At 40.1% G+C, this 15,489-nt stretch overlaps 1 protein-coding gene across 3 annotated transcripts in view; it reads right to left on the bottom strand.

Annotated features, from left to right (window-relative positions):
• The window catches only part of ENPP3 (ectonucleotide pyrophosphatase/phosphodiesterase 3), an 89,947-nt gene that overhangs the window by 35,371 nt on the left and 39,087 nt on the right, over positions 1 to 15,489 (bottom strand). For all 3 annotated transcript variants that reach the window (XM_065588647.1, XM_005280281.4, XM_042848172.2), the window contains 6 exons: positions 12,591 to 12,688; positions 9,790 to 9,869; positions 9,069 to 9,188; positions 7,767 to 7,876; positions 5,164 to 5,229; positions 3,349 to 3,421 (listed from right to left, as the gene is read on the bottom strand). In XM_065588647.1, the coding sequence (XP_065444719.1) occupies positions 3,349 to 3,421; positions 5,164 to 5,229; positions 7,767 to 7,876; positions 9,069 to 9,188; positions 9,790 to 9,869; positions 12,591 to 12,688 (547 nt within the window). The remainder of the gene's footprint in view (positions 1 to 3,348; positions 3,422 to 5,163; positions 5,230 to 7,766; positions 7,877 to 9,068; positions 9,189 to 9,789; positions 9,870 to 12,590; positions 12,689 to 15,489) is intronic.

The raw sequence follows: 15,489 nt of genomic DNA, 5'->3' as shown, positions 1-15,489 counted from the left end.
CCTGGAAGGTGTGATTCTAGAAAAAGGAGCTCCCCTAACACAGAGGAGCTCCCAGAGCTCCAGGCAGCAGCAGTACAGAAGCCTGGGGAGCTGCAGCTGCCTGGAGAAAGTGGATACAGGTAAGTGCTGCAAGGAATAATGGTGGAAACTCAACTGAACCCAGCCCCGAGAAGGAAGGCTGAGGACTCCAGACTTGAGGAGAGTGAGGTGCTTGAGTGATAGCCAGAAGCTAAAGCCAAGAGAAAGAAGAAACTTTATTTCTGAGTTTATTTGGACTCAAATAAAGTAGACCCAAGGAGGGAACTTGTGTCTCACACCGTTTGGCTGTGCTGAGTTATTTAAGGAATATTGAAGAGGATAAACTGTGGCAGGGCCATCCTGAGATAGCAGAGGAGGGACACTTCAGGGTGCCACCCTGTGATAGTGCCCAATTTGAGACACCTAGGACTGGATTTTTTTCAGACTACTTAGCATCATAGAGCACTTTATACATTGAAAGCACTGCTCCCATTCGCTTCAGTTTCAGCTGTCAGTTTTCAGCACTTCTGAAAATTAGACCCCAGCATCTCAAGTAGGGCACCCATAATACACAAGTAGTGACCTCTTGTGAAAAGTTTGATTTAATGACTTGCCACACAGGAACTCTATGGCAGAGGCAGGCATGGAATCAGATTCTACAGGGTAGCATTCAACTGCCTTTACCACGAGACCCTCTTTTCTCTTCCTGCAATCTGCCCCATTCACTGCACACCTCCCAACTTCTGCAACAAATGAGGCAAGGGTCTTACAGATGGAACTGGTCAAGAATCTTTCAACAAAATGTTTTTTTCATTGGAAAATGTTGATTCATCAAAACTAAAATGTTTCACAGGAGTGTACTGGCTTTGACTAAATTTTCATTGGGAAGGCCTCTCAGATCCAGGATGGAATTTAGAGGTGATGGCAGGGAGAGATAAAGAGACCTTAGAATAGCCCCATGCCCAGTGGATAGCACTCACCTGGGATGTGGAAGAAGCAGGTGCAAGTCTTTACTATGCATGATTTATTTCCTATTTTTGAGTGCTTGACTTTGTAATCTTAATAATGTTCCTTTAACTTAGAGTTGTGTGTGTGATATTTTCTATTTTGAAAAAAGCAAACCAAAACATCCCCGCCCCCCAGATTCCATCATGTGGCATCAGATTGACACCCAAATAGGTCATCAGCAGGGTTGCAACAATTTGGTCCACCACGTAGACCTTTGCCACTTGCACAAATGGAGTAACTTATAGCAGAATGTTACCATTTCCTGCGTAGACCAATACTAAAGGGGGATGAGACAAATACTTGCTAAGAGCAGAGGAATGATGAGACTCAGAAATCTTGGGTTTCAGTCCATGTTCTGGAGAGGAGCATAATCTATTTTTCCCAACTGTGGCCCCTTCTGCCCTGTCCCCTCCAACATTCTGTCCACGTCCCAGTCTTGTCTCTTCCCCTACGCTGGGATGCTTGTCCCAGTCCCATTCTCCTTGCCTACCCAGTCCCCTTCTCCATTCCTCAGGCTTCTCATCCAAGTTCCAGTCTCCTTGTCCAGCTGGTCCTAGTCTCTCCATCCCAGGCTCCTTTCCTTGCTCATCCCATTTCCCTCCTCCTGGCTGTTCATCTGATGTCTTTTCCCTTTCTCCTAGCCTTCAGTCATCTTTATGCCCTGCCTTTATTTGCCCCCTATACTGGCTCAGACGTTCTGTGTGGAAGCATGAGCAGTCCAGTCACATGTAGAAGCTGTCAGGGGATGGAGTATGTATAATCACTCTGTGGCTAGTCATCACTAGGCTGGTCAACATTAGGATCCATGAGGCGCTGGAGCATGCTCAGTGAGGACAGAACCTTTGGAAATTTTAGCTGCTTAAACTCTAAGAAATCTCTACTGAGCATGTGAAAACAGCAGCTTTTTCAAGGGCTTATAACTTGTCCAAATTTGGATGAACACAAAGATCAACTCCTCTGCCAAATGTCAAGTTCTTGCCCCTACGGGAGCACTAGAGCTATCCAAAGAAAAGTTTGCCAGAATTTTTTTAACATTGCAAAAGAACATGTTTTTCCCTAGCCTCATTTTTAGAAAGATCTGAACCATTTTGGCTGAATTTTTTTTTTTTTTAAGTTAGACCGTGACAGACCCCTGGCATGGAAAATTTCAGCCCAAATGGTTAAAGTTTGGCAAAATCATAAGCAATTGAAAACAGGGTCTTATAATGGGAAGTGTTGCGCAACCTTAATCTTAACCTTAATATGAAGAAGGAATGTAAACTCTCCTGCTTCCAGACATAAACCAACCACTAATCAACATGGATTACGTGGGTGAGGAAGAAATTTCCCCTGTAGCTTGGTTGTTCCATATTTGTCCACTAGAGGGACCATACCATCCTCTAAAGGCCACCTTCAGAGACAGAACACAGAGGGTATGTCTATACTACCCGCTGGATCGGTGGGCAGCGATCGATCCAGCAGGGGTTGATTTATTGCGTCTAGTCTAGACACGATAAATCGACCCCCAAGCACTCTCACGTCGACTTCTGTACTCCATTGGCACGAGAGGTGCAGGCGGAGTCGACGGGGGAGCGGCAGCAGTCGACTCACTGCAGCGAAGACACCGCGTTGAGTAGATCTAAGTACATCGACTTCAGCTACATTATTTACGTAGCTGAAGTTGCATATCTTAGATCAAGCTCTCTCCCTCCCCCAAGTGTAGACCAGGCCTAACTTAGATAGACTATTGGGCTGATCTGGTATGACAATGTCTATGTTTCCCAGGAAGAAGTGTTCTGTGTGCATGTAAGAGAAAGTGAAATATGCTAGGAATAACAGAAAATGTGGTGAATGATGTGGACTAAATAAAATACATATTAACTGGAGTTTGTATTGTATTTCACACTCATAAAAGGATTTGACCAGCTTTAAGAATTTGTCACGTGGCCTTCAAGGATTACCTATCAGCCAAATGAAAGTTTGTTCTAAATATGTTCATGCTTGAATCTTAATACCCTTCCTAGAACTGTGTAGGTCTGAACAAATTTTCTGCAGCTCTGGTTAGACTACAGCTCTGCTTTTGTACTTGCAGCAGTGCTGGAACCATTGCAGGGTGGGACTGACTACTCCCAAGAGGCTAAACAAAATGAAAATAGGGATGTTGATAGTTAGCACTGTTTGCTGAATTCCAGTATTGAATAATAGTTATTCTGTGTAATTAACTAGAACGTAAAGCAAAGTCATGCTAATCAGGACTCTGCAATCCTTTCTGAACTGTATAAATTACTGTATACCATTATTTCTGGAGCAATTTAGCTTAAGATTAAAAAAAATACAACTTACTCCACCACTAACTGGTCCATATGAGTGTCCAGAACTATCAGGTTCTTCAATATACAAAGTATAGAAATCTGGCCTAGAGTTAAACCAAAGAAAAGAGCACTATGAGAATTTGGGAAAGTTTCTGTAAAAACTTTATTTAAAAAAAGGAAACACTGAATAAAATTCCAAGCAAACAAAAAAACTTACCACAGTTTAAGCATTTTCCTCTCAATTGCTCTGTGAGCATAAACACTTAGGCCCACATTTCCAGAAGTGGCCTTCAATGTCTTTAGTTGAACATCCAGAAATTGAGGCACCCAAAATTAGAGGCCATGGCCAGTGGTGCAAGTGGAATCCATTTCTGACCGGTATGGGAGTAGAGGGGGCAGAAGCTAATGGGGGGGCACGTGACCTTCCACGTAACTCCTCCCCGCCCCCAGCCTGGGGCCCCCCCGCTCTCCCCGTCCTCTCTCCATGATCCACCCCCTTACCTGTGGGGGAGCTCTGTCCTCCTCCTGCTGCACTGGAGATTTCAGAACCGCAGCGGGCAAAGGAGCAGAACGTTGGGCCGCAGAGCAGCCCCACGGCCACAGCTCCTCCGTCTGTACAGCAGCAGCCCCGACGGAGCACAGGGCTGGGGGGGCAGTTCCCTGAACCACAGGGCTCTCCCAGAAACCACAGCGTGGAAAGGAGCAGAAGGCCGGCAGCTCCTCTGGCGGCTGTACCGCCCCAGCCCTGCCCTCTGGCGGAGCTGCTGCTGTACAGATGGAGCCGGAGGAGACGCAGCTCCTTGGAAGGCTCAGCGGCCCCACGTTCTGCTCCTCCTATGTCTTTCCCGTACACCGTACCAGTTATAAATATCTTGCTGGCCCACTTTACTTGCACTGCTGGCCATGTCTGAAAAATCTGAGCCTACTGCCATACTTCTTCCTGCTTTACTGGGTGAGATTCCAGAGAATTTCATCTAACCCCCAATTTATATGAGGTATTCACCTATAATCCCTCACACAAAAGAATGAAAAGCTTTCTTTTAATTTATTCACATGTAACACAAATTCACCTGGTAATTCATTGCCCCATTTGACTACACAAAAATAATTCTTAAAATAATATTATTTAACTTAGCCAATCACAAACAGAACAGGAACAAAATGGCCATCCAACTGCTAACCTACATTTCCCAGAACACCACAGACCTAGAGCCTATGTTCACAACCTCTTAAGTATAAAAGCTCTTGGCATACACCTATTGCAGGGCACTCATATTACAAGGAATTAACATTAATTCTTGTTTGCCAACCTATAGCACATAGGAATAGAGTAAATTCCCACAAGACCACAGTCAGATAAATTTTAGATAACTGAACTGTAGTCTGCATTACTGTGTATAATGTACTATATTTATTCTTCTCAGAGAAGACTCTTAATTCTTTGATACACATAGATCCACAAAAGTACAGGCTTTGTTAAACAGACTTTCTTCCTCTCACTCTCATCCAGGTGTTATCTGGATGTCTCAGAATTCATCCAGGTAACACCAAAGAAAAAAGAAATTGTAAGCCAGCAAAAGACAAAACAAACCCCAGCCTATACAGTCCCATTCAAATATGTACACCCCACACTCATACTGTCAGGGACTTGATTTACCTCTTTCATCTCTGACTCTTGATCCAGGAAGATAATAGACACAACCATAATTACAACAGCCCTTTATATCTCAAGAAATAATAACTGAGCTTGTTTTACAAGCATATGAAAATAATGTGAAATCTATACGAGTGAAAATCCTTCTAGCATACATTTTTTAACACTGAGTTGTATATTATCAAGCTTTACCTCTCAGATTTGGAACCATCAAGCCATGTGAGTATTTCTGAAATTCTCTGTTGATATATAATTGAGCTAAAATAAAATAATAATTAATAATTAGGTATTGTCAGCAAGCATTTCCCAATACAAAATTTTCTAATACCCAGGAATGCAAACTTTCCTGGTAATTCAATTAGAGCCTAAGAGTTGGAGTCAAAAAGATAATAGGTATATGTTTTTGAATGTTAATGAATAAATGAGATACTTACACTGTTTAATTTCCCTAATATTTTAATGAAATATAACAGTTCTAATGACAATTAATAAGATACTGATCCTGCAAACACTTGAAAACATGCTTAACTTTGCACATGTACAAAGTTAAATAGGTACATAAGAGTTTATAGGTTCAAAGCCTAAGTTTCTAAAACAGACACATGTATAAATAGATAAGAAGAACTGTTTCCTTTATATAGCACATACAATTCAAGGACTTTGATATACGTTACAAACATTAAGTATCCTCATAATACCCTTGTTAGGTATTTTAGTATTATTTTCCCCACTTTGCAGATGAAGAAACTGATACACAAAGAGATTAACTTTCCCAAAATCACACATAAAAGTCTGTGGCAGAGCTGAGAATAGTAACCAGGTCACCTGACTCCCAGTCCTGTTCCCTAACCACAAAGTTATCCTTCTTTGTTCAGATTTATAAAGATAAGCCTGTAGCATGTTATTCTAATGAGGTTACAGGAATCATACAAAAGGTTTGGGAGATGACTAAGAAATTAATAGGAAAAGTTTAGGATACTAATATTAAAGGCAGCTGTGAGGAACAAAATTTTAACTGTGAGGTTAATTCATCATGGGAGTATCTTATCAAGAGATGAAGTATATTCTCTATCACTCTGGCAGCATAAAGGAGTCTTAATGTAAATGAGAATCTGGCCCTTCATGTCTGCCTAAAAGATATGCCGTCGTTCAACCACAAGTTATTGTACTATGGAGTGAAATTCTATGCAGAGCCATCCCGTCCATAGGATGGACCAGGGCAACCATCCCGGGGCCCGTGCTTTGGGTGGCCTTGTGCTTCGGGACCTGGGGTCCAGGGCAGCCTGGGGGATTAACATGAGACCTGGTGCCAGCAGCAGTGAGCAACCTGGCCCCAGCCCGCCCCGCCCCAATGGCTCCCGACATCGCTCGGGGGAGGGGGCGGAAGCTGGAAAGAGGCGGGGCGGGGTTTGGGGGAAGGGGTGGAGTGGGGGCGGGGCCTGGGCCAGAAGGGGAGGGGTTGTTCTGGGCCCCGCATCCCCCTAGGGACTCCCTGATTCTATGGCTGGTATTATGCAGGAAATCAAACTAGATGATCCTAATGGCTCCTTCTGTCCTTAAAAACTAAGTGAAATCCTGACCCCATTAAAGTTAATGACAGAACTCCAATTGACTTTGATGGGAGCAGAATTTCTATGAATTTTAGAAGCCATATATGTTGGGATTCCCTTCGAGACCTCTTTCTACTTGGCTTCCAAGAGCTCAGTTCGACTCCAGCCTTTGTCACTCAGGTATCTTTATTTGGATATAGCAATGATATGCTGAGTTCATCAGACTCAAATGCAGGACATGGATGCAGGATACATCACAGATCCATATTTACACAGAAACCCTCTCCCTTTTATATACATTTACACATCTCATTGCATTTACTAGACATTACATCACACATTTTCGGATTGGTTCGGTTTCTCTGTAGGAACCAATCACTGTACAGCATGCTCTGTTCATGCACTGTCCAGCATGCTCTGTTCATGCACTGTCCATGCTCGACCTACTCTTTACCTCATCTTTACATTCCTGACTTATCTTGTCCATTTTTATCTTGTTCTTAGTAAATGGTTCCCTGGGCATTCCCTCTCTTCTCTTAGCTAGCTCAGACATTCTGTCTCTTAGCTAACTGACCCATGACTGACCCATAACTTAACACAAATGATCCATTTACCTCCCTAATCCTGTCTTCCAAGAAATGAGGCCTCCCATTTACTTAGTTAGCACAAACATTCTGTTTTCAGCCTGCTAATCTATTTACCTCCTTAATCCCATTTTCTGAGAAATGAGGCCTCCCCCATGTTCAGTTACTCACATCAAGTCGGGCCTATCTACAATATATACATTTCCTATAAAACAATACACTAGGAAAACATTGGCTTGTTATGAAGATACTATGTGAGGATTCTCATTGTGAAAAAAATCAGAGAAACTACAATATATTTTGCAGATTTGCCTGGAATATTTTTTTGTTTTTATCAAAATTGCAGGACTGTTTTCTAGTGGGAAACTATCATTTTACTATAGTTAGAAACTATCAAAGCCATCTAGGGGATAGAGATGCCCATCAATTATCCATGGTAACTGGGCATCTAAGTCCCTTAAGTGATTTTGAAAATCTCAGCCATAAATGTTAGTTTCATGGTAAAAGTGGGATAATTTGACACTAATATGGTGTCTGTTTCCCAGAACTTTGTTAAGAGCTCTAATACTTCATCTTTATTAAAAAAACTATTGCCAACTTCCAGCTTTGGACCAACTTATAAGACTTGTGTCATAAATCTTTTGACTATTCTGAAACTTACTTGTTGTACAACCTGTACAAATTGGGGTATGTTCCATTAATAGGTACATCTGATCCAGGCCAAAAGAAGGTGCCAGTCTTCAAATTCTGATACATCGCTGTCAGCCAGATCTAGGTAGAGGACACAAATATCTTATTTCAAGCCATTCACACTACCGGATAACCAGATACAAGACAGTAGAGACAAGCCAAAGTACAGATTCAGAAAAATGCAAGTGGAGATCCTTTGCTAGGCTCACATTTTTCAGTTGTTTCTTTCACCTGCCCTACTGTTACCCAACTATTGCAATGTTTTGTGATTTGATATTTTTCTCCTGCTTACAGGATTGAAGATGGGATGTTGCCCTCTATTGGCTGTTCACAGCTTAGCATGAATGTCAGGGTATTTCTATACCTGACAGCTAACAATGATCTTCCTTTTGTTCCAGTGATACAGGCCTGTGGTTTTGGTTGTGAAGGGTTAGGGTCCAATCTGAGCTCAGCAGCAAGTATATGTTATTTTATTACACAGAGGGGATAAACTTGCCATATTTAGGGTTGCAACCACAGTCCCATTACAAGGCTGATTGGATTCCTCATGAAACAACAACAAAAATTATATATTTGAACCCATGCAATTTTTAGTTCTTTTTCAAAATGTTTGGTGCTGTGTTTATATTTTGAGATTACTGGTGAAAGAATATCATCAGTTTTAGGTCAGAGCTAAAGTTATCGATTTGTGATGAAATATGCAATATTTCATACTTAATAAAATACTTTGTTTATAACATGGGCAGTGAGAGATCTATGATGTCCTCAATTGTACACTCCCTTGCTTTGTAAATGATGTGACAGGTAAGGACACTTGACACTTAATAACCGTAAACTGTGTGTGTTTGTTTGTTTGTTTGTTTTTAAACAAAATTTTTGTTTTTAGACTAGACTTTCAGACCTGATGTAAGGGATTACTGCTGCAGTTTGCATAGCTAAGTTCAAAGTGCAAAATCTAATAAAACTCTCACTCAGTTAAGTGGTGCCAGCATTTTACTTCAGGTCTGAATATAGGCAAATATATATTAAATTTACACACAAAGTATCGCCACAAGTTTTCAGATACAGAAAATGATTTGGATGTTAAAGTTTAAACAGCTTTTCTTCCTGTATCAAAGGCAAATTATCCATTACAAAATCAGCAATATAGACTGCAGGATATGGACTATGGAACAAATTGATGAACCTTGATATCACACAACTTCGTATTTTATGCTTTGACATGAGCTAATCTAGAGGCTATGACAAGCACCATAAAAAGAATGATACATACTGGCTGTCCTTTCCACCAGATAGGGTCGAATTTTGCCTGCCCAGAAAGTGAGAAACTCTGGCTCAAGTTTACATCATACATGTTGTTGTCAATGATACCATGAGATTCTGGATACAAACCCTAAGAATGAAAATAAATTAAGAAAGGTGAAATATTTCTCTCATTCTTAGAGTAAAATGATATATATATACTGTGTTCCATTACAACTGAACATAGAAATTAGAGATAGAAAAGACTTATTAGGCCACATGTCATTCTTTTATCTGACAATCTGTTCAACTTCCATATTTTCATCCCAATTTCATTTAATTGGTGAAACTACTATGACACATGAAGCCCGATGTGTCTGCAAGCAGGTATGATAGATCCCAACTGGTTACATATAAGCAGCACAAACAATTTTAATATGTGACTGAGACCAGCACCCCTATACAATCTATTCTAACAAAGAGCAGGAATAAATAATCTGTCCACAGGGCTGGACATAGACACCTCTGCTAAGGAAGGCAGCATATTTATGTAAAAATATGAACTATGGCCCTTTCCTCCTCTGTTGCTCCCTGCCATGCCCCTCCATAGTTCCTTATCCGACCCCTCCCTTATTGTTACTCTCACTGTAGTGTCACATCTAAAATGAGATTGTTAGCTCTTTGGGATAAGCACCTAACATTTTGCAGACTGTACAAATAATGAAGAATACAAATAATAAATTCTCACTCACCGTGACAATAGTGTAGTGATTTGGGAAGGTTTTGGTGGGGTAAGCAGCTCTCATGTACTTTGAATGCGTGCCACATGTTTCTGCAACAAATCATGCTGAGTGATTATAAGATTACTTCCCAAGCAATTGTAATATTGAAAATTAGAGCTGGTCACAAAACATTTTTAGATGACATTTTCTACCAGGTTCAGTTTCTGTGATTCAAGGTGTCATATTCCTCATATGCAAATGTTCAGACAATCTCTATAAGGTACTTGTATAGCCCCCATTACTGTAGTACCTCACAATTTTTAATGGCACAACACTCCTGTTAGGTAAGGAAATGCTAATAGCCCCATTTTACAGATTTGGAATTGAGGCAAGAACACAATGGCTAAGTGCCTTGTCCAAAGTCACACAGGCAGCCTGGCAGAGCAGGGAATTAAGCCGGCTCTCCCAAGGCCTGGACTAGTGACGTAACCACTGGACCCTCCTTCCTGTCTCCTTTGAACAGTCACGTCTCTTGCTGTGCGACCGTTTCCTGAAATCCAACTTCATTCTTCTGTTTAAAATGTTTCTGTCACTCAATCAGAGATCAGAAAGAATTTGGGGTTCAGTGATCCACCACATTACGTAAAAAGAGAATAGTAAGATTAAACAACCCATAGGCTGAAAACTATTCATCCAAACTATTTGGCAGATGCTTCCAAATAACAAACAAATAGAGTGGATTCATCAGGTTCAGTTTGCAAATAATTCACAGACAGTGAAAAGGGCTAAATTCATAATGAACATTACCTGTAATTAATAGTTTGACTAGCTCTATTGAAGATAATACCTAGGTTTTCTGGGCCAAACTATTAAAAACAATCTATGGAGTTAGTAAAGATACAAGGATAGATCACCACAACCTCTCAGGTTTGTGATAACAGCATGAGGGTTAGGGTGACCAGATGTCCCGATTTTATAGGGACAGTCCCGATTGTTGGGTCTTTTTTCTTATATAGGATCTTATTACCCCCCACCCCCTGTCCCAATTTTTCACACTTGCTGTCTGGTCACCCTATGAGTGGTGGCAACAAATGTTTTTTTAAGTTCTTATATTATCATCTACTGACCACCAATGGTCCACAAAGACCTTCTGTGTGGTCTGCAGAGTTGCTGGTGTCACCATGCTAATCACTGATAAGTCTTCAAGCACAAAATGAGTTTATGTTCATGTTTTCCTTTCCTAAATGTACTTTCTTATGTAACCAAGCTCTATAGTTGCTGCAGAGAATGTATGGGACCAGCTGGGGAAAGGAAATGGTCCTTAAGAAGAATTGGTTCATGATATGAAAGTTAGCACACCACTGTTTTATCTTCTCTCACATGTAAATAAAGGGGTCCCCCCATTCCAGCTGCTAATGTGAGAAACAAAGTGTGTGAATGCACAAACCACTGTTAAAATTGAAAACAGGTGTGTATAACTAGTAAGTGTAATCCAAAGTTCGAAATATCCTCCTGGAAGCTTGAAATTAACATTTCTTTCATTCCACTAGGAAAGATACACTTCCCTTAAATCTGTTTCAAACAGAGCTTCACATAAACTTGGACTTTTCATGAAATGACTTATTAGCTGATTGCATTTCTTCTGCTGGTTCAGAGGCAGCAAAGAATAAAACACGCAAGGATCAGGTCAGTTTGCTCATTAGTCAGAGTTATGACTCTCTTACAGCCCTTGTTATATTTAATAGGTTAGCCACAAAACAGATATGTTTGTTTATCCAATTACACTTAGTGGCTTCCAGCAACCATGTCAAGTTTTTAAATATATAATATAAAAAGTAAATACATTATCATTCTGTCATATTCAGAAGAAGGTAAATGAATTGAACCATAGGGACACTAGGAGCAATGAGGCTTTGGTTCTAAAGTATTCCCATGAAAACCAAACTCAACTTATGGGCAAGTTTTGAGGGCCCACTACAGCAACATGCTGATGACCTTCTATTCCCACTAACTTCAGAGCACTGTGCATCTTTCAGGATGGTGGCTGAACTAATTAAGTGACTCAGCATATTAAAGTTCATATTTCAGTTTAGGGGGGAGAAATAGCTCAGTGGTTTGAGCATTGGCCTGCTAAACCCAGGGTTCTGAGCTCAATCCTTGAGGGGGCCACTTAGGGATCTAGGGCAAAATCAGTACTTGGTCCTGCTAGTCCTGCTAGTGAAGGCAGGGGGCTGGACTCAATAACCTTTCAAGGTCCCTTCCAGTTCTAGGAGATAGGATATCTTTATTTATTGACATTTAATAAATTTGAGTGCAGTAATTCATAATATTTGATGTACATTTAAATACGTAGCTGTCTACGAATAGAACAAAATTCCAGACTCAAAAAGACTGTCTCTTTGAGTGACATTTCACTGTTACACAATTCATTGCTCTTTAGTATTATGATATAATTTAATATGACAATAAGTGATGATCCTTTGGAAATTGTATTACAATTTACAGTAATTTAATAAAATGGAGGATAGAAAATGTATTAAAACTTTCACTGGAACTTTTTCAGCTTCAAACTTTATTTGAATGAATGTTTCACAATATTTATTAAAATAAAATTTGAGGCTGCAAGCCAATATTGGTGGCCACTGGTCAATAGGTGACCACAATGAACTCTAACTCCCAGGTTAATCCTGAGCAAACCACTGATGAGAGAACTACTATGAGATATTCCTCTAGTTGACCAGGGAGTACATGTATAAAGTGGTGGAAGACAGAACTGAAGAAATGGCCACCAGGTTCTGTTTTTAATTGTCACTGCTTTCTCGGTAACTTACTGAGTTTTTCGATATTCGGCAGTAAAGAACTCCATGTTTGTAAATATTCTGCTCTAAAACCATCCATCGAAAAAAGGATAAGTGGTGGCAAATCAAACCTGCAAATAAGTGGGAGTTTGTCATCAGAAAGGAGTTTTAGTCACAGTCTGGAGAATGCATAGTGATGTCAATAGTGTCAACCCGGAAGCAGAAGTGCCAAATACTTTTTTTTACAAGTTTATAATCCTTTATAATAATAATAATTATTCAAAAGGCAAAGGAATAAAAGGAAGATTATTTACATTAGCTTTCAAAAGTGAGCTATGAAACAGCTGCAGGGGTACAAGCATAGGAACACTAAGTATACTTAGAATTTAGGAAAAGTAACTTATTGGTTTTTATTTTAAAACAAACTATAAATATAAACAAATAGATGATGGGCCAAATTAGCTGCAAGATACTGCTTATGCCAGGATCTGAATTTTGTCTTTTGTGTCTCAATATATCCTGAAATCCTCTTCCACCGTGTCCACACAGATGGTTTGAACATTCTAACAATCACCCATTAGGTAGGGTGATCAGATAGAAAGTGTGAAAAATCGGGATGGGGGTGGAGGATAATAGGTGCCTATATTAAAAAAAGCCCCAAATATCGGGACTGGGCCTATAAAATTGGGACATCTGGTCACCCTACCCTTAGGAAACTTTGCCTATCTGGCCTGCACCTTGGAGAATGAAGTTTTCTTGTGAGGGCAGGCAGGTTTGTGCTAACTCTCTCCTGATTTCCTTTCTGAGACAGTTAATAAGCAGTCCAAGTTCTTCCCACACCAAATCCTTCCACCACCTCCACTGAGCGGGAGCACACTTTCTCAATATCCAACTGAGCTTGATCGGTATTACCAGGAGAGTTTAGCCTTTAATAACATGCTATTCTGCAACATCTAATATAAAGAATCAAGGCTAAAATCCTTAGCTCTGAGAGACTTAATCAAATATAGTAGGTGTGATGGTAGGATACACAAATTTAAACTGCTAGATAGAAAAAAAATTAAATTGTTGTTATGGTAAACTCTTGCCAGGAGAAAACAGCCGTAGCAATAAATCTCTGTGGTTGGCTAGGAATTGACCATTTTTCTACCACATACAATCCCACAGGAAAAAACACATTAGTAAATGTTAAGTAATAAACATTATAAAACTCCGTTTTTTAATAATACAGAGCTGACAAAGGGTATGTTTACACTACCCGCCGGATCGGTGGGCAGCGATCGATCCAGCGGGGGTCGATTTATCGTGTCTAGTCTAGACGCGATAAATCGACCCCTGAGTGCTCTCCCATCGACTCCTGTACTCCACCGCCGCGAGAGGCACAGGCGGAATCAATGGGGGAGCAGCAACAGTCGACAGAAGACACCACGGTGAGTAGGTCTAAGTACGTTGACTTCAGCTACGTTATTCACGTAGGACAATATTCAGATCCTGGCATAAGCAGTATCTTGCAGCTAATTTGGCCCATCATCTATTTGTTTATATTTATAGTTTGTTTTAAAATAAAAAGCAATAAGTTACTCACGTAGCTGAAGTTGTGCAACTTAGATCAATCCCCCCCACCACCCACCCCCAGTGTAGACCAGGCCAAAGGTAGTACCCAATGCTTTCAGTCCTGTTATTCAGCCATGTTTGCTAAACATCTTTATATATTTTAGTTTCCTTAGAAACATTTATACCTGGAAATGATATAGAGAACGCACTTTTGGCTAAATTAGGGATCGTATACATGTATACAAAAAATTGAATTAAAAATCCTTATGAAGGAACATCATGCTCCATACATAGGCCCTCTCCACACTGAGTCAGAACTGTACTAACCACAATGCTTTGTTATGTACAGTTATTGCTAACAGGGTTTTAACATTGTTACTCTGTTTAATGCCGAGAGCGATTAACTGTTTTCACTTTTGGGAATGGCCTATAGGCCTATTTGCTAGCATGCATCTCAGTAAAAGCACCCTTTCCATGCCAATAAGAAAACCTGCTAGCAGCAGCCACATTTCAAAAAAGGTTGCTGGTGGCACATTCCTGATCTCAACCTGAATCCAAACAGGGTCTTAAACAGCACTGTGACTTTAGGAAATACAACATTTAAAGAGGTACTCACCTCCCTGTTTCCTATGAATCTGTGCTTGAAACTGGGCAGGTTGTTTGTTAATCTAAAAAAATATATTTTCATACTCTATGCACAGAATTCTTGCATGGAGAAATCCTTGTACTTTGGGATGAGACTATATTATTAAAAGTGATCCTAGTTATAAATGCAGCTAAAGTTATCTGCAAATACATAATATAACAGTTCACTGGTCCTGTCTATGTTTGTAAAGAAACCAGGTATTATACTTTAAAGACCACCTTTTAAGGTGGTTTTCTACCCAGTCTCCCCATATGCATCAGCAATATTCCGTATATATAGAAATAGCTGCATACCTGCTTCATAATTCTTCATGATTTTTAAAGTGTTTATATGTTTCCATCCCTTTCTTTCTCCCCCTCCCTTTTCCAACTCCTCTCAACTGACCTTTCTCCCCAAAGCTACATCAAGTAAAAATTCCTGACTATGGTAAGAAATGGCCTTCAGAAATCAGAATAGTTGCTTTCTGCAGATCTGCTGACAAAAAGAAATCACCTCCAAGTAATTGCTTTAATGTAGCACAGAGAGAGATAACAATGATATGTGATGAACTATGAACGATTCAGCTACGAAAAAAATACCAGGGTTTTTTTCTGAGAAGTAGATGTACATATCATTCCTGGTTTTCATAAACAGCTGAACTTTTATGTGGAATTGAGCTCATGTATTCTATTCTAAAGTGTGTTGTGACAGATTGGCATGATGTTCCAAAATACAACCCTCTAATTTAAAAAA

This window comes from Chrysemys picta, chromosome 3 (genome assembly GCF_011386835.1).
Source record: "Chrysemys picta bellii isolate R12L10 chromosome 3, ASM1138683v2, whole genome shotgun sequence".
In the NCBI taxonomy this organism is placed as follows: domain Eukaryota; kingdom Metazoa; phylum Chordata; order Testudines; family Emydidae; genus Chrysemys; species Chrysemys picta.
The sequence above is the reverse complement of the archived record's forward strand: the minus strand, read 5'-3'. Positions and strand labels throughout refer to the sequence as shown.